The sequence below is a fragment of the Musa acuminata genome, chromosome BXJ2-10, assembly GCF_036884655.1.
Source record: "Musa acuminata AAA Group cultivar baxijiao chromosome BXJ2-10, Cavendish_Baxijiao_AAA, whole genome shotgun sequence".
Classification (NCBI taxonomy): Eukaryota; Viridiplantae; Streptophyta; class Magnoliopsida; order Zingiberales; family Musaceae; genus Musa; species Musa acuminata.
The window spans coordinates 31,015,359-31,038,921 of NC_088347.1; the positions used below are offsets into that span (position 1 = coordinate 31,015,359).

The 23,563-nt window shown below is 40.1% G+C and overlaps 3 protein-coding genes and 1 long non-coding RNA gene across 5 annotated transcripts; 1 reads left to right on the top strand and 3 right to left on the bottom strand.

Annotated features, from left to right (window-relative positions):
• Positions 1-33: 33 nt before the first annotated feature.
• Positions 34-6,838, bottom strand: LOC135625122 (uncharacterized). 2 transcript variants are annotated; one of them, XR_010491908.1, is made up of 9 exons: positions 6,401-6,838; positions 6,215-6,310; positions 4,982-5,092; positions 4,527-4,836; positions 3,449-3,539; positions 2,967-3,309; positions 2,153-2,301; positions 689-1,279; positions 34-335 (listed from the first exon to the last, which is right to left on the bottom strand). XR_010491908.1 is itself a non-coding variant. In XM_065129473.1 (8 exons), exons 1-8 carry the CDS (start codon positions 6,695-6,697, stop codon positions 775-777), a joined length of 1,902 nt encoding a protein of 633 aa, XP_064985545.1. In that variant the 5' UTR covers positions 6,698-6,838; the 3' UTR covers positions 412-774. The 2 variants fall into 2 exon arrangements, 1 of the variants encoding a protein (XP_064985545.1); XM_065129473.1 differs by lacking the exon at positions 34-335 and having other exon boundaries at positions 412-1,279.
• A 278-nt stretch (positions 6,839-7,116) lies between these two features.
• On the bottom strand, positions 7,117-12,741 carry LOC103969831 (uncharacterized). Its single transcript, XM_009383472.3, has 6 exons — positions 12,182-12,741; positions 10,617-10,717; positions 8,936-9,005; positions 8,151-8,178; positions 8,001-8,061; positions 7,117-7,502 (listed from the first exon to the last, which is right to left on the bottom strand). Exons 1-6 carry the CDS (start codon positions 12,287-12,289, stop codon positions 7,397-7,399), a joined length of 474 nt encoding a protein of 157 aa, XP_009381747.2. The 5' UTR covers positions 12,290-12,741; the 3' UTR covers positions 7,117-7,396.
• A 666-nt stretch (positions 12,742-13,407) lies between these two features.
• On the bottom strand, positions 13,408-14,878 carry LOC135625123 (protein RADIALIS-like 3). Its single transcript, XM_065129474.1, has 2 exons — positions 14,422-14,878; positions 13,408-13,709 (listed from the first exon to the last, which is right to left on the bottom strand). Exons 1-2 carry the CDS (start codon positions 14,691-14,693, stop codon positions 13,685-13,687), a joined length of 297 nt encoding a protein of 98 aa, XP_064985546.1. The 5' UTR covers positions 14,694-14,878; the 3' UTR covers positions 13,408-13,684.
• A 1,159-nt stretch (positions 14,879-16,037) lies between these two features.
• LOC103968777 (uncharacterized) lies at positions 16,038-21,555 on the top strand. Its single transcript, XR_010491777.1, has 3 exons — positions 16,038-16,420; positions 18,138-18,243; positions 21,067-21,555. It is a non-coding gene; the product is annotated as an uncharacterized LOC103968777 (long non-coding RNA).
• Positions 21,556-23,563: the final 2,008 nt, after the last annotated feature.

Genomic DNA, 23,563 nt, shown 5'->3' on the forward strand with positions numbered 1-23,563 from the left:
TCGATTGGATCCACGACGGCACCACTGCCCTGATCCTAAAACCAAGTAAAATCCAGGATGAATGATTGATTTAGGGAGGAGATAATGGACTTTCGAGCAACCCAATAATTCGGTTTCCTTTTCTCATGAAAGATTATTCAGAATCATCATCCAAATAAAATGCTGGTGAGTCGGAAGGGAAAGCAAAAAGGTTGCAGTGTGGAAGATCTTTTCTTGCTGCACGTCTCTCGTACATTTTGTCTGTTGATTGCTTGCACTTACAAGACTCCGTTGAAGAGCCTTCTGCAGAAACGGATTTGTAAAGAACAATTGCCATTCCAGCGATCGAAAGGCTCCTTGAAAATAAACATGAAACGGTTCAGTATTAGCAATAGACCACACCAAAGCGATGAATCTGCATCAGAACATATGTATAATCGATGCATATAGACTGCAGGAGTATGCTCTTATGATTTCATTTCACTAATTTTGTTCTACAGGAAGGAAATGGAAAGCTCATCTCCAGACTCCACATTCATCCAAGAATGTCAATCTTGGGGACATTTTCTTCTCCTCATGCATATTTTGAGTTCCCAACTAATCAAAATTCAAATACAATAACAAAAGGGCAAACAAAAAACCTATTTTTTCTAATGAGCGACCCTTCTACAGGACATTCATGTACTCGTGTTGATAACTACAGCCTCACCTGAAAATTATTAGCGAAAAATTGGGATCAATGTGATCGATCCGCCAAGGGAGATATGTAGCTAGGATAACTCCATATTGTAGTTCTCAATATATGGCTTCTGTAGCAAGCTTGGTGCGTTGATGATGCTCGGTGACCTTATAGTTCACTATTTCCATAAAGAGCTCCGAGTCCAACATGCAATTAGGGCGCCCATATACAGCCGCTTGGACACTAGCCATGAGCTTTGCAATCTCGCGTCCCGAAAATCCAGCAGTCTTTCGTGCACCTTCACGAAGCACATCCTCTGTCATGTCCTTCACAATTATCTTTTGCTGCTGCTTCTTGAATAGAGAATTCCACCATAATTGGCCATCGCCTTCTTGCAATATATATTGTCCTAGGTAGAGCTTCAACAACTTGTAACGTTCTTCTTCGCCAGGCAGTGGAAACTCAATTACTTCATCCATTCGGTCCGTGACAGCTGCATCTAGGTCACCAGGTCTATTTGTAGCCAGGACAAGAACTGTATCCCTTGATTGGTCACCGGTTCGAAAAAGCAATGCATTCAATGCACTCCGCTGGGCTTCACTCATATGTATACTGTTCCGCCTGGGTACAAATATGAAAAAAATTATGAGCAAACTGCTATAAAACCAGACCTGAAACCAAAAATTAAGCAATCATAGTCTGATGATTTCCAATGATCCAGTTCTCCTGTTAAAGAAATTCTAGCATCCATATCATTTTTGCATACCGCTTGCTGTTTGTCGATATACACAATGTATTGGGTAAACTATTTACAGCCAGCCTATTGACAATCGGATTGGTAAGAGCAAAATGCAGAAGTCCTCAATATTCATAGACAATAGGAACTGGTATGATATATCATGTTACCAAATATAAACTTCAGACAACTGGTTTAAGCAATCCACCAGCTTAGTATCTTCAGTAACTGTATTACAACAATAGTTGCTCCTGACCAGAGTGACACAAATGGAAAGACAACCTATCCAGGCCAATAAATTGAATTAGGCTACATGGTGCTCCAATCAGTATTTCATTGGATGAGATGGCCAGCATGTTGATTCCGAAGGGGAAGTTGCCAACCTTTCCCCATCTTTCATTTCTTTAATATCATTGATAACTAGATTTAGATTTTAAGGGAACAACCAAGGGTCCAAGATCATAACTAAGTTCAGAAATGTTGTCTGTACAAAGACTGCTGATTTAACATATATTACAAAGAAAGGGATGCTTCTACAATTTTAAAAAAGAATATAGTTGAAAACCTCCCTTTCCCAAATGACAACATTATCAACAGTGTGAAAAGATAAAGGGAATGAATATGTTTGCAGGATAGACATTTGCAAAGTATAGGTAATGAAAACATTTACAAGATAGATGTTTACAATTAAGAATGATAGAACTTGAACCTAAACCAATCAGCAGAATAAGAGAACAAGATTTAGATCAGTAACTTACTCGCACAAAAAAGCATCAGCTTCATCGATAAAAAGCAATAAACCTTTTCTTGACTTTTTAGCCCAATCAAATATCTGATGGATTTTTGTGACAGCCTCTGAACCCAGTGGCGCAACATCCCCCCCAGTCATCATCGCATAATCCAGGCCCTGTAGACACAATATGTTGACATTTGAACTAAAATGTAACTATGAAAAGTGCCAAAAACATCCTGACTTTGTTTCCAACTGATAAAATTCTCTGTTTGTGACAACTACATTTGATAAACAATTACAAGGAGAAAGAGGAATAGACAGACGATATTAAATTAGTTTCTCAAGCTAGCATTTGGACATATCAACAAACACTATGATGCCAACCATGGCATAGCCATGTTGGCTAACCTATGTGTACAATTTTAACCAGCCTATCAGATAAGAACATGAATTTTCTTGGGCTAACATGTATATCTATTCCTTCACTGCCTTATAATTTTTACCATAAGACTTCCATAAGAACATCTAACAGCCGTTCATCACTGGTCTTTTAGCCACCAAATTATTCTTTTTTGCCTCTAGGCAGAGTCAAAATTATATTTGTGCAGACAATCAATTTTAGGATATAACCACTTCAGGCAGTCTGATTGGCTAGGGCCTTGTATGTAATGGTCTATCCAACCCATACATGTACTTCACTGGAAAACAGACATGCTGATAAAGATGGATAATAAAAAATCTTGAGTTAAGACTGCTACATGAAGAAGGGTAAAAGCATGTGTCACGTAAGGAAGTTGCAGAAAACAATAGACAAGATAGCAATAAGTTTATGCACCTACCGATTTGCGAGCAATCTCTCTAGCAACCAAGGTCTTCCCGGTACCAGGAGGTCCATAAAACAGCATGTTACGAAAAGGTGCTTGATGTGACTTGGTATTTTCTGTTGCTCTAGCAAGTTGCTCAATCCTTTTCTTTAGAGAAGGATGAAGAATAATTTTGTCAAAATTAGACCCATTTTCTAACGATGTCTCTTTTCCAAGTGCAGCCCCAGAACTTGAAACAATTTTTTTGATCTTAGGTGCCAGTCCAGACCATGGAAATTTGGCTATTGACGATTCACGTATTAGTGATGGCTGGCCTAATATCCTATTGACATAACCCCAAATAACCCTTGCACCTTCCCTGTATATGAAAGATCAAGGTCAGCACAAACATCACCTAATTGAGAAGGACAACGAAGAAATACTATCTAGTGGCATAAGTTCTTGTAGTACAGAAGAATTTAGAGGTGATGGAACAAAAAGATGATGTTCGGGTAAACCTAGTAGTGTAGACGCCAGCAGCAAGGGCAGTTACTCCTCCAACAGCCATAATTAGTGTACCCCGATCAGTCAGTAACATCCTCAAACCACCTGTAATTTTCAAATGACTATCAGCACAGAGAAATGCTCTGAGATAGAATATTAGAGAGATCTTGCTACTGTACCATATGATAACTTGACAAGCAAGTACACATTAGCTAGATCTCAAAATGGACAGATTTATTCAGGAAAGTTACCGAAGGCAAATTACAACAGAAACAACGACAACAACAATAACAAAAACAAAAAAACCATAATGTCTCAACTATTCGGAGTTGGTTACATGAATCTTTCTCATGTTATTGAGAGCTCAGTAAGGCAACATCAGTAGCTAAACTAAAAATAGTTCAATGTCTTTTTATTGTTTCAGTAAAGTTTTTTTTAGGTCTCCTATCTTACCTCGCCTCATTAATCCTAAAAAACTCACCTTGTATAACAAGGATATCTACAAGTCTCCTACGAGCATGTCCGTAGCATATATACAAATTCCCCTCATTCTATCCTCTCTCAGAATTATATAGTCTCAAGTAACCCTGCAAATCCACCTTTAGAAGGTTAATGCTCTGAATAAGTCATAAGGATAACGCATATGCAAACTATATAATCGCATGCAAATTAATACAATTGTATGCAAACAAATGATGGTGATTCCAATTGAACAGTATAAATGGGAAATAAAAGAAAAAGGATCAATATATGAGAAAATTTTAAAGTCTACAAACTTCAGTCAAAAAGAAAAAAGAATCATGAAAGGCAGTTGGCATCACATTTCTTTATTGATTTCTCTAACTTCCACAGAAGTTTGATTTGAGTCAAATTCAGCAGACTCAGCAAGTAAGATGCTTTTGGTACAAAAAAACTTATTCTTTCTAATGCATAGGCCCATGTTCTCCCAAAACTACTAGAAATAACCAATAGTCGTCTAGTCCCAATTTGCACAAAATTTGGATAAGATTCTTCAAGTAAAAGTTTTTGTTAGTTCACAAACTAATTACTTCCATGTGCAATTTCCTAAGGCGCTTGCTAGTAGTTCATTACCTTCTATGTGGCTAAAGGTTGTATTAATTGCAGCAATCCACTTCTCGCGTTCACCCTTCATGTGTTCTAAAAGCATTTTTCGGTTATGCTCTTCCGTGAGTTTCGCTTCATGAGCCCGACCTTCAGCCTCTGCCATGGCTTTAACTCTTATTGTTTCACGCTCTATTTCAGCTCTCTCTTTTTCAGTCTGACGCAATTGTGCCTGGATTTGTTCTTCTGTAGCACGCCTTACTTGTTCCTTTCTTACAGAGGATTCTTCTTGCATCCTTACAAGTTCGACATTCTGCCTCCTCTGGGCTTCATGTTCTATCTGTAAAGAAATAAGGCATTGGAAATCCAATATCCATTTAGCAAGCTCAGCTTTGATCAATGCATAAGAAAATGTTCACCATATAACCATATTGTTTGAAGTAAATACTCTTGCAGCTTGAGAGTAAAAACAAAAATTCAATTACCTGCATCCTTTTCCTTGCCAATTCATCTTCATAGCGTGCCATTTGTGCCTTAGCTTGTGCTTGTTGTTGGACTAAGTTCCTCTGTTCTTCAGCCAGTTTTCTTTGCTTTTCCTGGCAACAGAGCAGCACACATTTGATGAAACATATGCAATATGAACATTAAACTTCCGGGGAATAAAATTGATAAATGAAATTTGTTTCACAGGGAACAACTGTCAAATGCAATGGATGATAAATAGCTTGATACAATAAGCCTAGCATTGCTGCAGAACATAGTACTAAACTGAATTAACAGGTGGTATATAATCCATATAGACCCATGAATAGTTGAAACTGATTAATTGTGCTTATGGACCATCAGTATGACCTCTTCTAATTTTCCATCATATGTCAGATAGTCGAATTGCTTCTTGTAAGTAATAGAAGCTTCAAATTTTAGGACATGAAAATCCATTCCCATGCAAGTGTAGGAAACCCAGTTACTTTCATTATGACAAGAACTAGGTTTTGCACTGTTGAAGCAGACCACGAGGGAAATGGAAAGTAGTTACAAGACCCATGAGATAGAATCCACCCAAAATGCAATCCTCTTTTTTTCTGTGAAAATGGCACGATTCCATTGTAGAAAGAATTGCTAGACTTTAACTTATGCTGAAAACACCACGGTGAAGCAAGAATGCCATAACAAACTTCATGAAATATACTAAAATTTTATACTTAGCAAGAATTACCACTTCCACATTGGATCAGCAGTCCAACTACTTGATAAATTACAACTGGACTCAGTATCCTAGTGATGTAAATGGTACAACATAGCATCAAATAGACTTAGATTTCCATTTCCAACTACAGCAAACAATCAACTGATGAACAAAACTATATTAGAATGCCTTTTTCTCATTGCATAATAAAATGATATCTTTGTCCTGTCAACTCTGAGGCCACATAATGTGCTTTGAAATTCCCTGCTAAAGATATCAGTTTTATGGTGTCAAACCATGAAACTAAGTCGAGGACATTGACGAACTCGTTGCATTTACAAATGCCAAAGTCAAAATCTGGACTCTACGTCAACTCGTGTATGCCAAGAAAGAAAAAAAGACAACACATGTAATCCAATTTTTGTGTTGGAAAATAAACAATAGTCTCCAATCTACGCCGCCCCTGGAACTGTGCCGCAAGAACACAGAGAAAGGTCGAAAGGAGATGAAACAAAAAAATTAAATTGCTCACAATTTCACCCTCAGCTTGAATCGCAAGATACTGGGTCTTCTCGGCAGCCACCTCTGCCAACCGCGTCTCCTCCTGCTTCCTCATCAGCTCAAACACCTAAAGAATCGATCGTCATAATAGAGACAGGTCCAAACAAGCTGAAGAGGGCTAAAAAGAGGACTAAAAGCCAGGAAAAAGAGCAAACACCTGCTTCGCATGAGGGGAGCTATTGATCTCCCTCAACGCCTTCGCCCCTCTCTCCAGCGCCTCAGGATCAAACCCACCGGACGATGTGGACGACGAAGAGGCCGCACCTGGAGCCTCTCCCGGTGGGCGGGTCCCCGCGGTCGGCACAGCTGGCGCCGCAGGAGTAGGAGAGGGGGAGGAGAGATAAGGGAAACGAAAAGGGCCATCGGCGTAGGTGTGGTCAGAAAGCGCCGCGAGAGCAGCCGCGGCCGCCGCTGTCGCCGAAAGGGCGGCGGCGGAGCGCGACAGCCGGAGCATTACGAAGAGAATCGTGTGGTCTTAGGGGACTTGGCGAAGGGTTTTAGGCGTAGTAGGAGAGAGGGCGGCGCGGGTGGTCAGGAGGGGCAATCTGAACCCTCCATCTGTGTCCCGCGTAAAGCCCTAAATGCAATTTCTTGGCAAGAAATGAGTAATGGTGATTCTATACTAATTCACAGAATGGGATGTTAGAGGATGAACCATATAATTCTGAACATTAAATTAATATACAAAACATATTATTAAATAATATTGAAATTTTGTAATATTTTAAACACCAGAAATACATACGATAATGCAGATTTAAATGATGTAGATAATTAATTTGATGCACCATTCTCCAAAGACGAAGTGAAAATGTAACAAAGAGAGACATTACAAACTTAAATTTATCAAATTTTCCAATCCAACTGGTTGACCTAATTGGGATCAAATAACTATGCCAATAAATATTAGGTGAATCGACCACTATAAATTCAAATGTATAGTCAGTCACTCGATAAATCAAAATTAAGAGGCCTGAAAGAGCCTTTCGAAAAACAAAAAACTCTTTCTCCTGAAATTTTCTATGCAATATCAGAATAGTTGGCACAGCAGATAGAACTGATAAACAAAACTCTCATATATATATATATATATATATATATATATATATATATATATATATATATATATATATTACCAAGCATAACAACCATCTCAAACTATATCAAGGTCTTCTTCATCATCCAATTCCTGTTCAATTGATGGTCGTAGCCTTTTCCCCTCTCTCAAAGGGGTTCTTCCCCCCTTCTTTGGCTTTCCTCTGGAAACAATAGAGGACAAAGATATCGATCAGCCACATGCACCTTGGAATAGAAAGGTTTAACAAGATTAATCATAAAAGAGTACATCATCTTGAGGATAAGAAGATTCACAAAGAATAAAATCTAGAAATCACTTTTGACATAATTTGCACAAAGTTATGAAGAGGTAGTTCCAGATTAGAAAGCTCTCTTTGACCGCATGAGGGCTATCTAGTTGTGTTCCTCAATGTAGATGATCGCTTCCTACCAGACAATAACCCTTGTGGATTTTAAAAGTTAACAGAGATCCCATTGGCATGACATTCTAACACCACAAAAAATGCACCTTGAATCAAGTTCAGGTGAAAAACACACTTGGGATTTCCAGATGTAAATCTTTTACTGAATTCATCCAATCAAAAAGCAAAGAGATAGGAACTCGTTATTCCATCCACAGACTGCCTCCAACACCTCACCGCCATCTATAGGTGCATGGGAATATAATTAAGTGTACTTACTGTCCATTTGCAGGAGTTCCTCCACCCCGTGATCGACCTGGACCATATTCAGACCTTCCCTCTATAAAAAAAAACAAAGAGACAGATAAACAGGCCAACTATAGCTTCCTTACTACAAAATCATTAGGATAGTCTCAGAAGAAAACTCACCATCCCGACCAGCAACATGTTCTTCAACCTAAACACATGCACAATGGTTAGACTGCTCATCTCTGCATTACGTGTCATATGACAATAGTAATTAAGACCAACTACAGCAACAAGTGAGGATTAAAAAAAAGATAATATTGATAGAATTAGGAACTACATACGATGGAAATGTTAAATACAAAAATATTCACATGTGGTTTAGCCCCATCTCACTATTGTATCACCTGACCTGACTGTTTTCTCTTTTTCCATTGTACTCCGCATGCCACAAAAGCAACCCTTTGACACCAGTTGTGTTGGTGACTACTGCCAAAGATATGCTGTGGCTTCCTTCTCAGGCACACCAGGTTAGTGCCATGCAGACACCAATACGTTAACAACTAAATGAACCCTCAACTTAATGATGCAGAACCCAAATATCAAGTATTTCATCATGATCGTAAACTTTAACACGAGGCAAGCTGCCAATTGTATTCCATAAGGCAAAGTGGGAAAAAAAATCAGAAGAGGAAGATAAAGTTAAATCAGCATATTGTAACAAGTAGGTCTTCTTTAATAAATTCACAGATTGAAGTCACAAAGATGTGAAAAAACATATTTACCTTTGTAGCTTATATAAGAACAGCAAATGGAATTTTTAGATACAATGTGAAATCAGAGATAATACAAAAAATTCCACCTGATATCATTTTCCACTTGTTAAATTTATTTTGACATGCAAAAATAATTGGCATTTGAAGCAGGACCATTTAGCTAATGTTTAGAAAGTTGCAGCAGGTACATACCACTGGGGAGGTAATTGATGACAAGGAGAATAGCCTGTCTTCAGGCTGAAACCTTCTGGAACGCTTCAGGCTGAAAACATAATTTTAAATAATGTTTTTGTTATTATAAGCTGTTACCACCTGAAATGTTATACATCAGAGCTTGTGATAGATAAGTTCTTGAAAATATGAACTCTGAAGAGACCGGTGTGCCAAAACATGCAGATGGGTGTTCAAGCAGCATTACTAAATCAAAATAGATACAATTAGCATTAGGAGGTGATCGATCCAGCCGAGATACACTATGCATCACCAAGCAGTATACCAGGTATACATCGGTGCTTAAATCATTGGCCACAAGCATATCAATGATTTAATGCCAATCAAGATGCACATTTTTCAGAGATCACAATCATCATGCAGATAAAGAATTGTGAAAAAGATACTAGTGCTCCTCTCTACCACAAGTAAGACAAAATAAAATAAAATAAAACTTCATGTACAATATTCATGGTATTTCAAGGATTTAATTTGATAAGGGAACAACTCCAGATAAAGCAGTTCATTGAAAAAGTAGTTGCAACATTCAGTGAGACAAAAATTAATGTCTACTCAGCACCTCCATTCACTTCTTGTTATTTAATGGCATGTGCCACTAGATGGCAATCCTAGAAGTAAGGCAAGTTAATAAAACTTTGTCAAAAGGTATATGGTTGTGCAGACACATTGATAGAAAATGAATATTCAAACAAGTTAAGGAATCTTTATTACATCATTCACAATTGATTATGAGTTTTCTATGAGATATGTGGCATGTATTCCACAAGAAAGTTGAGAATACCAATATTATAGTATGAGTATCACAGACACGTGAACATGATCATCTCTCGAGTTAAAGGATTTCTCTGTAGAATATTCCTTTATGTGTTAGGCCAAATTTCAGTATCCCTTCTTTTTCTTATCTACTGCATGCTCCCAATTATTATATAATGATTTCTTAAATTTCCATACACACAAACTGTAAATGGCATGCCTTATGTCAACAACATGACTGGGATATTAAAAAAAAGCAATTGGGATATTGGTCAAATATGATGAAGCGGAGACACTTTGAGCTTCCATGTGAAATTAGGCATGGAACAGAACTCTTATGAAGAAGTTTTGGGAGTTACAAGGTAAAAAAAATTCATTTATGGCAACAAATAAACACATGATACTAGTAATCCATGTCACTTTCACTATTGTCCTTATCCATGTGTATAACAAGAAATGCATCAAAGACCTGGCACTGGAATAGCCAACTTTATCAGAAGCTTGGTCTAGAAAATTCAAGAGAATTATATTTTATGATCACATTGGTAAAATCCAGCAAAATCGAGATTATTTTGAGCAGGGTCAACAGCCAACAGGGATGCAGTTGCTGCTAGATGGTTAAGACACATCTTTAAAGGTAAAATAAGGGTGTGATGTTTTTTGTACAATTAGAAATAGAAAAGAGGTACGAGATTGCAAGTTCCAGAGTAACAGAATGAAGATCCATCACTCTTGTGTAGGTATAAGACAACCTACAGTGCATAACCTCAGCAGGATTAAGAAGAGAACTTCAGCATTATTGTTCTACTGGTTGTAGAAAGCAATATTCAATAAATAGAGAAAATAAGAACGGAAGCACAAATTTATACTGCAAATTCAATAAACTTACTTAGCAGTACTCTTTGATGATGACAAGAAACCTTCAAAACCTTTCAGCACACTTCCATTCTGATTTGAGTCTTGTAAATATGTAGTTTCTAGGTCATAGATCTAACAAAGTAGAGCAGAAAATGTGAAGATGCAATTACTAATTCATGTTCATCCAAATAAACCATATATCAATTGCAATTAATGGGACCAAAATACATGCTTACAAAAAAAAAATTGTAAATGTGGAATTCTCTCACTTTCTTTTTTTTTATTTTAAAGGGAACAGTCAGATCAGCTACAAATTTCCAGATCATGACATCAGGGTAAATGACTATTTTGTCATATGAACAACAGTTGCACAAAAGATATTTAAGTTATTTGTGAAATGTCTTTAACATGGATCATCGTTGCAAAGGAAAAGTAAGGGTTTCACGTGTGGAATAGATGGATGGTGGTGCTTCAAAACAAAGTGTTATTGGTAATAGATATTTTTTTATGAACGAGAATGGAAATCTTCAGACGACCAGTGCATGATCCCTAGCAACCCTCTAGCTTCTTCAACAATTGAAATAGTTTCCTCAAAGTTCCCAGAGCATATGGAAGATATTACACAAATAGTTTGGCTCACCAAGCAAATGGACACTGGTTGCTTCATGCCATGTTCTGAATTGGTCGAGTATGCTATGAAAGTAAAGCAGAAACAAGTTATTCAACAAGAAAGTGGCTGTCAGAGGATCTAAATGAAGAAAAGGAAGGCCTTTAGATTTTTTAATATTATGCAATTCCTCGTCGTTTTAGTCAACCAGAAAGATCATATGATATGTTTTCTATCGGCGGGAATTAACAAATCACCATATTAGTTGAGCATACTCAAAGCTTTTAATTGTCATCCCTACCTATGTTGGATGCTTACTTTATTTGCTATCAAGTGCATTTCTCACCCTCCTTAGTACTAAGCGGAAGGTTTCAAATAACCAAAACTTTTAAGTGGCTTGGATTTGGCGGGCATATATACTAACATTATCAAATCCGAGGATCAACGCTCTCGAATATTTTCTCGTCTATATAGAAAATACCCTCAGCCCAACCATAGAAGTTCAAGTAGGGAAAAGGAAGGATACGGGAAGGGGGAAGATAAAGCATTAGAGATTAGGTTGATGATGTGATTCTTAGCAGTACTCGCATCATTGAATAGAAAAGAAGATGAAACATGAAATCCTCGTTCTCAAGGAGTAATTTGTAAAAAGAATATAGATATGTCAATAGCAGGTACAGGTTCTCCTGCAAAATAACATGGAATGTCACCGAAGCCAACATATTAAAATTGACCACGCTCCGTTCATAACCAATTTGACGAACCGAGCAAGCTTTCACAAATAAAGAACAATCGGACCAAACACAATCATGAAATCCTGAAACCTAAGTAGCAAGACTGCGCTAACCAGGGAAAAGATAACAGCTTTTTCATCAAAGAGACATAACAATCAATTCTTTCACGATGAAATCAGAGATGCTAACCTAAAAGAAACATGGGGAAGAGGAAAAAGAAAAAAGAGACAATAGAAAGTAAGACGGGGGACCTACTTGTCTCTCGATGACCCGGAGTTCGTCCTGGAGATTGTCCCTCTTGCTTACCAGCGCTGAAAGCACGGCCGAGGGATTGGAGACCGCCCTTTGCCCCAGTAAACCCATTTTTGAATCCCGCGCCACAATAAGATCAGGATCGGGAGGGTCGTGGACTCGAACAAGACGGGATATCAAACAAAGAATTCGCAGAACCAAAGAACGACGACTCGTGAATTTTTGGCGGAAGGCGATTCGATCGGGTTTCCTCTTTCTACTCTGACAATTTTAGTAGTGTTTCACGGTACGAATTCCGAACTTTCCCCAAATCCGAAGGTAAATTTCAGGGACTGGTCTCGGAGCCGTAGTTCTTATGGTTTCCTTTTCCCTATTCCTCGTTCCTCCGAGATGTGCCTTCAAAATTCGGAAACGCTTGATGATCCATCACAAGAGGGCCTCCCGAACGACCTGCGAGCGATGAGCACACGTAATCATACCACCGGTACGCGGTATCCGCGGGTGACCGCTTAGAAGCCTTTCATCGCGGAACAACGACAACAGGTGAGACGCCTATTGATTTCAATCAAATTCCAATCATAATACTTAATTTTTGGAACCTAAATACTTTGCAAACTTGATTATTTGTGTAGTGGGACTCACTATTCTCCGAATCAAGGATAGTTCGACCACTATCGTTGCAATAGATTCCATCTTAGGTCCACATCGGTGTTGGTGTCCACATTAGACTCGGATTCCTATGGCTTTTTCCTCTGTGAAACCATTCTAGATGAGTTACGATAAACCCGGATATCTCCGCTGTTGGCTGAGCGATCGCAAGATTCGACTCATTTTAACTCGGACAGGATTCAAAGCGCTCGCATGTGTAGTTGTGGTGTCACAGCTCTTTGGTTGGATCATTGGTGGGTGTCGTTAAAGGCCTGGTGAGAATGCGTGGCTTTGCAGGGTCGTCCTCGCATCCACGGGATCTCTACTGCTCACGGTCAAACAGAAGAGCTGCCATGCATGTACGAAAAGACACACACGGGCACCGCGATGATGTGTTGTCGATCACACCTGATGGAAATGCACATGCAGTGATTGCACGAAGGCATCTGGAAAGAGAGAGACTTTCCTCTGCGATTAATTTCGAACCTTTCCCTGCCTCGCAAATAGGTCGGGGTTATTAGATATGATCAGGGAGACAACACCATGTGTTACAACACTACATTGCAGATTTAACCCTGTGGTGAAGAAAAACGATGTAAATTTATCGAAACCATCCATCATCTACTGCAGAGTTTAGATGTCAACAGAGGATGAGCAGCATCTAGATAGTGGTTCGGGAAAAAGGCTGGGGAAGAGGAGAAGAAACATACTAATATGAAGAAACAAAGAGAAAGACCAGTGAGACAGGGTATCCGTGCGGTAGGAGTTTCCCTCGATGTTGCTTGTTGATCTCCGAAGAAGAACGGCGGCCTTCCTACTTTTTAATGAAGGTTATGATCCTACTTTGGAATCACTGCTTCACTGGAGCTTCAAGCACCTTAGCCTGCAAGAAATTATTGTATAGCGATCATCAAAAGAATGGCACCATACAATGTGATATGTTTTAGCGCGACAGAACGAATAAAGCGTTGGGAGAGATTGTACTATCGATAAGAAAGAACTACTTTAAAAAGCTAGTGTCAGCCATAATGTTGGGTAAACCATACATGGCTTCCGTGCTGGCCGGTGGCTGGAGAGCGCACGTCGGAGGTGGCATATCAGGATCAGATCTCATGTGAGTTAAGAGACACAAAAGTTCTCGTCATATAAAAACAGGAAGATCAGATGGTGGTAACTCATCATGCATGACGCAAATCAGAGAGCATATGTGAAGAAGAAGAAGAAGAAGAAGAAGAAGAAATGAGTCATCGACTGGACGAGGAAAAAGAGGGATCGAACAGAATGCAGCGAGTGAAAGAAGAGATCTCTTGCAATCTTCAAGTAAAGAAACACGAAACCTCGTGTTAGGTTTGTCTCATTTCAAATTATAGCCACTGAACATTTTGAGAGAAAAGAAGAATCAGAGAGAGGAGAAGAAGACGGATCGGTGAACAGTCCAAGAAGATCGAGAGAAGGGAACTCTCGACAAGGTCCTCAAACGTCGAGCTGCCTTATAATTGCGAGGATTTCGACCCCGGAAAATAAAGAGACAGAAAACAGGAAACCGAAGAAGATACGATCGGAGAACGGCGGTGGAAAGCGGAAGGTAGATCTACCTCTGCTCCTCATCAGCGCCGCCGGCCCTGCTGCTGGAGGACTTGTAATATGGGTATGGCACCCGGTTCGACTCGATGAACTTGAGGTCCTCGACCAGGAGCTCGTAGTGTCGCTTGACCTCGTCCACGGTCTTCCCTCCCACGGCTCGTGCCACATTCTGCCAGCGATCCGGGGTGTCCTTGTCGTACACGGCGAGCGCCCGCTCGAAGAGCTTGTTCTGCTGCGCCGTCCACGAGGAGCCCGAGCTACGTGAGAGCGATCCCGAAGCCATTCTCCTGCACAAAGGAGAGAGGAGTCGAATGCTAGAATAACAAAAAGGGGAGGGAAGATGGGGTTATAGAGGCTGCGATCGCCGAAGGTGTGAGGGAGAAGTAGCCTTATAAGCAGAAGAGAAGCAGTTCTGAGGCAGAAGGGAGACAACGGCAGAATCGTACTAGGGAAAAGAGAAGATAGAATACCAGATGCATGACTAGTTTGCACGAGAGCCACATGACAAAGCAGAGAGGGTGACATGGAGTACCGGGGAACCATCATCGACCGAGTCTTGGGAGGGCCCCCCCCTTTTGTGACTTCATGTCCCAAGCTTTCGACCCCTTTTACACGATAAAGCTTCGAGAGTCTCCTTCATCGGTCGATGAACTGTGAAAAGAATGCACCACCGTGCATGTCTTTGTATTCATGGGTCCTGTGTCCATAATAAACGAATGAATACCATGTTTGCTGTGCTGTAATACAAGTGTATCCACACACTGCTCGGATTAAGGGTGCCGTCGTGTACTCGAAGAAACGAAGATGGGCGAGTCCCTTTCAGAGATGGCGATCCTACTCGCTTTCCCGAGGGTCACGGACCTGATTGTGTTGACCTGTCGACGATACTTAGGCAGACCTACCGGGATCACTATCTCGAGACATTTCTACGGAGGTTGACTGTGACATCTCTGACAAGCTTAAAAAACGTGTTACTTGGACCCTCAACAGACCCCCGGAAAGTCTAAACAGCTCCTCCCGAGTCAGAAATAATTCGATGGAATGGCAGTTGTTCCCCTCGTAAGGAAGGACATGTACTGCTCTCACCAATGTTTCGATTACCAACTGAATTGATTTATACTCTTGTTCTTTTGATCTTCTCCTTCTCGTGAAATGATGGATAGCTTCTTTTGTTTGAAGTTAAAAGGAGGTGAAGTAGGTTTCATCAGCAGGCTGGGTGGTCAAAGAAGTCGCATTCTTCTTCTAAAGTAAGGATAATGACATCCGAAGATCTTGTCCGCTTAGTATCGATTTCTTTTCTGCCGGGTTGCAGTTGGAAGAGTGAGAGGATGATTGCCTGATTGTGTACGCGTCGATATGTTCCATGCTGCGAGCCAAATGCTACCAACTGGCATATGTACTACTTTGAACTGGATCTCACCGCAAGCCCAGTGTTGCCCAGCTGTTTGGCTTCTTTCTTCCGCTCAAGATGGCACCATCAGCGAAGATCAATAATAAATACTGTGTCACATGCATATCGACAGCTTTAATCATCTGAGCTTGAGTTTTAATTCGTTTAACGACAGTTCTTTTCTTGAGGAGGAGGAGGAGGAGGAGGAGGGTGATCTAATGATTCCACTGCAGAATTTTATGAACTTGTCTGTTGTCGATGATAAGATTTAGATCGAGTGGGACCTCACATGACCGCCATTCGCATTTATGAGCTCGAGTAGCTGGCCGAACTCGGCTACATTTCCTCGTACTATGCACCTTCCACAACTCAACTTTGATGTATACATATACATGTCATCCACAAGCGGCGGGCGACAGTTTTCCATGGCTTCGGGCGGCCCATATGCGCCCCATCCGACCTAAATCACCAATCGATCGAGTCCCTACCCGTAACGCAGCCAAGCGAGAAGGTGGTGGAGAAGGGAGGCATTGCCGCCGCCAAGAGGGCCGCCTCCTCGGCCAGGAGGGTGTCCTGCTCTGCTGCCGCTGCCTTCGTAGGAGTCGTTTTCTCCCTCGAGGGTATTACTGCTTTTCTCTTCTCCTCCTCTTTCCTCCTGAGAAATGCAACTATCGGAATGCAATTGCTCAAATGCATTTGTTATATATGACCTGCATCATTATTTATAGACGATTTGGTTGCATGTGGTTTTGCGGGCAGGCATTGTAAACTTAGGCTCTAACATGCAAAAATCGCATTTTGAAAAGGCAGTAAGGCATTTCGAGTTTACATCCAATTTATACAACTTACATTTGCAAATGTGGATGCAACAATGTTTTCATGTGAAAGGTAGCAGATGCAATCAAACGCACCCTTGGTCGACTCTTCTTTCTATTACCAATCGACCCATTCAGTGTGGTCCGCCAATTAAAAATCAAATGATAAAAATATATCTATAAACTCATGAACGAGCTCATTTATAAGTTCAAAAATAGTCGGTGGATCCACTTGTCAGTAAATTATTCTATAAACTCATAATTAGATGTATAAAATAATGATAAGATATGTAGATGTATATGGTTATTCATAATCACTGTAAGAACAATTTTGAACAAACTTTTACTTAATACATGTGTTTATTTTTATCAATATATGTTCACTAGCTCGGTTGGTAAAAGTCTAAAGGGTATCTAGTTTGAGTGGAACTTCAGCCGACCTAAGTTGAGCTTGAGTTTATAAAAAAAAGTATGATGAACCGAGTTCGAAGATTAAACTCGACGCAGCTTGAGCTCTCATTAAAATAAGTTGAGCGGAGTTTGAGCACAATAAAGTGTGCCTTGAAAAGCTCAGCTCGGCTGGCTCTGTTACGATCTGTATTTTGGTTCCTATGCAAGGAAAAATATATTCTTCTCAATAGCAAGATCTTGGCAATATCTTCTGTGAGGTAACAGTTGTTTTCTAAACACCTAGCAAGAACTCTCGATATGGTCTTCTTTTACATATTTACTAAACTTCACTTATTGCTGAGCATGCCGCACTAATTTGCTAAACTCTGTGATTGTGGTATACCTTGGTGGAACATTATGCTCGTCTGCCTGTGATTCTGTATGTGTGTATTCTATTACTGAATATGAATTTGCTCATGATAAGAGATCTTTTTAATAGATTCTCCTGTTTTGTATTTGTTTGGAATCATGTACTCATCACGTATTTGCTTCAGTGAGTAGAATGACGGAAGCATACTTATGTAACTTAGTTTTGTAATGCAAGAATCAACTCCTTTAGTAGATTCTTATAATTTGTTAGATGTTTTATATCTGACATCGCATATGTACCAGTAATTAAATCATTCATAACTGGTACCTTAATACTCTCTACAGAAAGAAACATATGATCACTGATTGTTTGGGAGAAAAAGAAAAGGCTATTAACTATTGTAATTGTAGTATGATTGTAATTAGTGTGGATGAACATAAATCTTGCTTTCAAGTTTGAAATTCTAGTGATGTTAATTGCTACTAGAGAATATTCTGAACATGGTCTCTTGGGATAAAAATGAACAATATCATGCAGTACAATTAGAATGGTGATATTTGGCACATCTTAGTAACTTGATATAGATCAAATCTTATTTCTAGCTCTAAAACCATGATGATAGTAGTCTTTTCTCTTTTTCCCCATTGTTTTCTTATTAAGCCATCAATCCTTCATCTCTTGTTTTCCCATTTTTGGTCTGTCAAACTCTCCCTTATGAGGAGAGCTTTCTTAAAGAAGATATATGGTGCTAATTCATGACAGGGTTTGGTATGATCGCTTGCACTTTACCCTAGAGGATTCTATGAAGCTCTTGACGTTATTTAAGATGCTGAGAACATGCGTGACTAGAGAGACCTGTGGAGCTAAGGTCAGTTATAGTTACTTAGAAGAAGACTTGTGGTGTTTAATTGTCATATTCGAATTTTTATTCGTCCAGAATCAGATTTGATCCATATTAGTGGTAAAATAAATAAATTTGATATATATATCATGACCACCAAATATTTAACTAGTATGTTTAACTAATACTGCATATCTTCTTTGATGTTGCATAGAGTTTTCCACTCTCATATTGTTTCTCCATCAGGTGGAGACGGCTCCAGAATATTTCACCTTAGTCATATTATGTCATTGTCAGTGGTAAATGTCATGATAAATATCTGATTCATTTTTTATGTAGCATATCTTACCTCGTTTATGCCAAACTGAACCCATACTTAGATTTGATGCTATTAGTTGCTTTCCTATATTTCCATGTTATCTGGGTTTGATTCTCATCTAATATCAAAGCTGGAACCCTTAGCTAGTACTGACTTTGCTTTCAGATGTTCTCATGTTCCCATGTTACCCAGGACAAAGACATAAACATGGTTTTATTTCATCTTTGTTATACAACTTATTGCTACCACTTCTTTTAAACCATAATTAAAATGGGATCTACACTCAGGAAATAGTTTCTCTTTGCAAGTGGTTTGACATGGTCTAATCACATCAGACCTAAAGCCAAAACTTATGCAAAGGTGATGAACTAAGATTTTTCTGAATGAGATCATTGGTCTCATGATGATGTTTCTTGTTCTCGGTAGCATCCATAACCTCACAAGCTCAAGTTTAGCGATAAATAATGCTTGATTTAAAAGCTGATACAAACTGGAACCTACCAGACCTTAGCACCTGAATCCAGACTACACATGTTGGCTCCCTTCATAAGCATATTAACTTCTCCAGAAACCTGTACTACCAAATCCATGCAACTTGCTAGAATCACCATTTTATCCTCACCATCTTTACAGTTGTATGAGTGCTTGGAGATGAAGGGCCCGGGCATACTGTGCGAGAAGACACTGATATGGACCAGGGCAGTTATAGCCAACAAACGCATTACGAACCACAATAATGGCTTCCCATGATTGTTGAGCTTGGTAATTGGTAGGATCGCAGCCTTAGAACCAGCCATATCCTTTCCATCGCAGCTCCACTGTAAGCTTTTACAACCAGATTTTGGTGTATGCAAGCAGAAGTTTGTATCAAGTTTCAGCTTTGACCCTAGAGAATGGCAAAACTTGATGTTGTGATGTGATTATAGACTAGAATATGATTACACTTTGGTTCAGCACATATGGGTTCTACTGAAAGCACAAACTTTCCGCATGTTGGACTCATGTCAACATGGAAATTCACGTCGATATCTTAAAGATAAACCTCTTCTTTTTCATTACGGAAAAAAAGAAATTATTTAGTTAGTAAAGTACTCCGTTTCTCAACAGATCTGCATAATACTCTGATAAGAAGATAATGAAATTTTAAAAACAAATCCATTCTACTAAGGAAACAGGACTAGAGAGATCAAAGTTGACTGATAAGATTATCTGGATTTTTTGAAGTTTTCTCCTCCACTCTGTAATTTTGGATTGCTAGGATAAGGCCAATCTGGACACCAACCAGAGCTGAAATTTTCCACCACCACAGTCAAAGTGCAGTACTGATCCACTGCAGCAGTTCCCATTAATGTCCAACAACTAAGAGACATGTTTGAATTGTAAAATTTGTTTTCTGATGCTATGTGCCTTTAAAGCATGCATATTTACTGAATAAGGAAATTGGAGTTTGGTTAGCTAGGGGGAATTGATGAGAGCTGAAATTATTGATCATGGTATTCTAGGGATTTTCCAAGAATTTTGTCTTGTTTACATGAAACATTCATCTTATTCTCACATCCGTGTATTACGGTTGGATAATCTCTTTGTTCTTCATTAATAAAAGAAAATCTGCCTTTAATTTCTTTTTAGAGATAGATCACCAGATAAGCCAAAACATCTAGGTGCATCTCCATCTACCATAGTAACTGGTCTCATTCATAAAGAACTCTTCTGGTCCACTGTTATTCTGACCAAAAGCTATGCCTATACACAAAACTCAGCACACAATGTGCTTGTCAATCGACCGGGTTATAATATCGTTGAAGCATTTGGAGCTGGTAACACGATCGTTGTGAAGTCTCAAATAAATGGAGAAGATATCATCCATTGGAATGAGATGTAAGAAGATCCTTGAGATCAGGGTCAGACTGTGACGGTAAGGGTGGATAGAAGTTGGTTGAGTGGTGGGTTACAGGATGGCCTCCATGGCCAAAAGGACCGGAGACAAAACCACATGGAAGTCGGTAGGAGAGACCTCCCAACAATCTCAGGTCTCTCCACTGCCAACTTGGTCTCCTATGCTGCTTTACACCCAAAGTTCTTGATCCCTATCCATTAAGATACCCTGATCAACCTAGTCAGTTTAACTTGTTTAAGCAAGAGATGAATGACAGGAATTCCTCCGTGCTGTGCTCGAAAATAGCTCTGACCTGGTGGACTGATGGATCACAGCCTTCTTACAGAAATTAATGGAATATTTTCAGAAGATATTCTTAACTATGTCTTTTTTTGGAGCTAGATTGTCATTTTTACTTGGTATAGCAGTCTCGAGTCAGTTCAAAGGCTTAATCTACAGTTGCTCTGTCTTGCTTCTTTCATCCTCTTTGCTTATATGGAACGATGTTAGAGATTAAGAAACATTCCTCCACAATGTATGCGTTTTTTTTTCCTTCATCTACTGATTCGTTTGTGTGAGGTGGTGTCGAAGTAGCACTTACAACAACATCTTGCGGTATGTTTCTAGATATGGTTTTCATTGCTTAACTTTGCAGATATGCATAGATCCTCATCTGGTCCAGTTCCTCGTGGCAAAGACAAGTAGAAGACAAAGGAGTCCCCACAAACATGCGGCACCACTCACCAAGGCGAACTGATAGGATCAGCCTGCGTGAGATGAAGAGGGAGGATGATGCACTGCTGTTTATGGAGTAGGGACGAAGCGAAAAAATGAGCATTTTTATGCCAAGACGAACAACCTCCATGGTGGGGTTTCGGCGTTTGAGGCACCTTGGTGCCACATTCTGCTGTCCTTGACCTGGTCCTGAGCCCCCTAAGAGATGGCGACCCTCGAACCCTTACCCTCCATAGAAAGCCATGGACCAACCTCGCCCTCCTAATCTCCTCTGTAAATTATTCCTATCAGGTGCCCTCCATTGTGGTATTGGGCATCTCACTCGGACAGCTGCTGTGGTGGTAACAAATACTTTTTGGACACCCTTGTGTGTAAAGAGATAGATGCCTCTGAGGTTTCGCTTTGTATTATTGAGGAAAAGATAGGTCCACCGGGGAAAATATATGAGGGAGGAAAAGCGAGATCAAAATTCAGATGAAATGTTGCTGTCTGAGATCCATGTTCCAGATGACGAGAGAATCGCCAGTGGTGTATGTTTTGTTGGTCAGCCATCAGTAAACAGTAGGCAACAGATGCATCGCTACGTATGTGGTCCTTCGAGTATCTAACATATCTCGCTTCCCCGATCACTGTTCCCCCTCGATGTTTAAGCTTCACGTTGTCTATGATTTCCTGGTGGGGGATCGATCAGCTTTGTGGGACTTGGTTCTCGAATCTTTTCACTCATCTTCTTCCTGCAGTGCTGGCTGCAACACTAATCATGTTCATAAATCGAATCCTGCACTATATCGTATTGCCGAATCCTGGCAGTGACGACTGGCCCAAAGTCACTGGGAATAAATGTTTTTTTTTCCTCTCCATAAATTAGAAAGAAGATGCCATGTCGTGATCTGTACTATATGTTTCAGTATCTCTACAGATACATAAAGAGTCGAGGGAGGAGAATACGGTCTCGCTAGAAACTTGCGTGCATAGTCAATGACATGCCATCGAGTCACCGAGTCGGACAGGGCATTTAGGAAGAAAAGGGACCACTCACTGTACTCGCGAGACTCGGCACGCATCCACTGGTACGCATTAATGCTTACTTCGATGCATCCAACGATCACTTAAATGTGACTTTGACTCTCTCTCTCCTAAGCGTTGACTTCTGTCAGCCTCTCCCCGTCCTTCGTATAGAACTCAACATTTATTGACACGAGGCGAGGAGAAGAGCCCCAAAAGAAAATAGTCAAGCTACCTAAATCTATTGAGACCATTGATTTCACCACCCGGGTAAGGTGAATCCAATGACGTTTAACTAGCGATTTAAGATGAGAGCGCGAGTGATCGTGAGGAGCAATAAAGAGATGGAAGGGCCTGCATGAATGTAGGCGGATAGCACGCGTCCGCTTCTGGTGCTATCTGTCTGTAACCCTCACCGCCTTATCCTGTCTGGCACCGGAAGTCTCTGCATTAGAAAAATGTAATGCTTCTCCTCTGATCTGATATGTTCTTTTCCTTTTATTTTGACTGGAATTATCTACTCTAAGTAGATGGACTGTAATTGTTCGTGTAAAAAAGATTCTGCGTGACTCTTGGATTCCAAATCCAGTCAATGGAGCATATGGTAATTTCATAACAGAGTTCTATGCTAGAATTCACCTCTGCGTGGCTGGAGCTTATACGTCGAGAAAGCATCACTACAAATGGAATGTATTGATATGCTGAGCGTGAAACAGTGTCATTTTCCTTTGCACCACCACACGCTGGTGTTTTATTGCGAGACGAGAGCTGACGAGCGAGGGATGTGTCCGCGAATCAATCAGATACCGAGATGTCATCCTGAAGGCAACAGCCAAAAATTCTCGAGCCAGACATTGGCAACCGAGCCGTGCTCCTCCGAGAGGATGCTGCTTTACGCATCGGTGCCACATGCAGCGGCATGGCGTTCACTGTCACCTTTCTCCCACCCAACCTTGACCGTCCAACTAAAGCATCACGGAAGACAAAGATCAAAGTTCAATTCTTTTATGGGGGGTTCAATGGATCTATCCCATTACCGATAGATAGATAAGTAGAGAGAACCAGGGGAGATAGATAAGATGCGGATAGATACGATAACAGATATATATATATATATATATATATATATAGAGAGAGAGAGAGAGAGAGAGAGAGAGAGAGAGAGAAAGAGGGGAGGAGGGGGATATCACATTTATGGGTTAGAGAAGAATAGCAACGCACGACTTAGTGGAGCTACAAGGTGGTATATCCGAGCACTCAGAAAAAATGCAGTTGACGATAGCGTCAATGCTTAGGTAAATTTATCGGTGATGATTCCCGGGGTGGGCGGATCTCCATGGTGCAGAAAGAATGAGACGACACGCCACTTATAATCCTATCATTGGACGGTCGACCTGGTTAAGAGGGAAGGT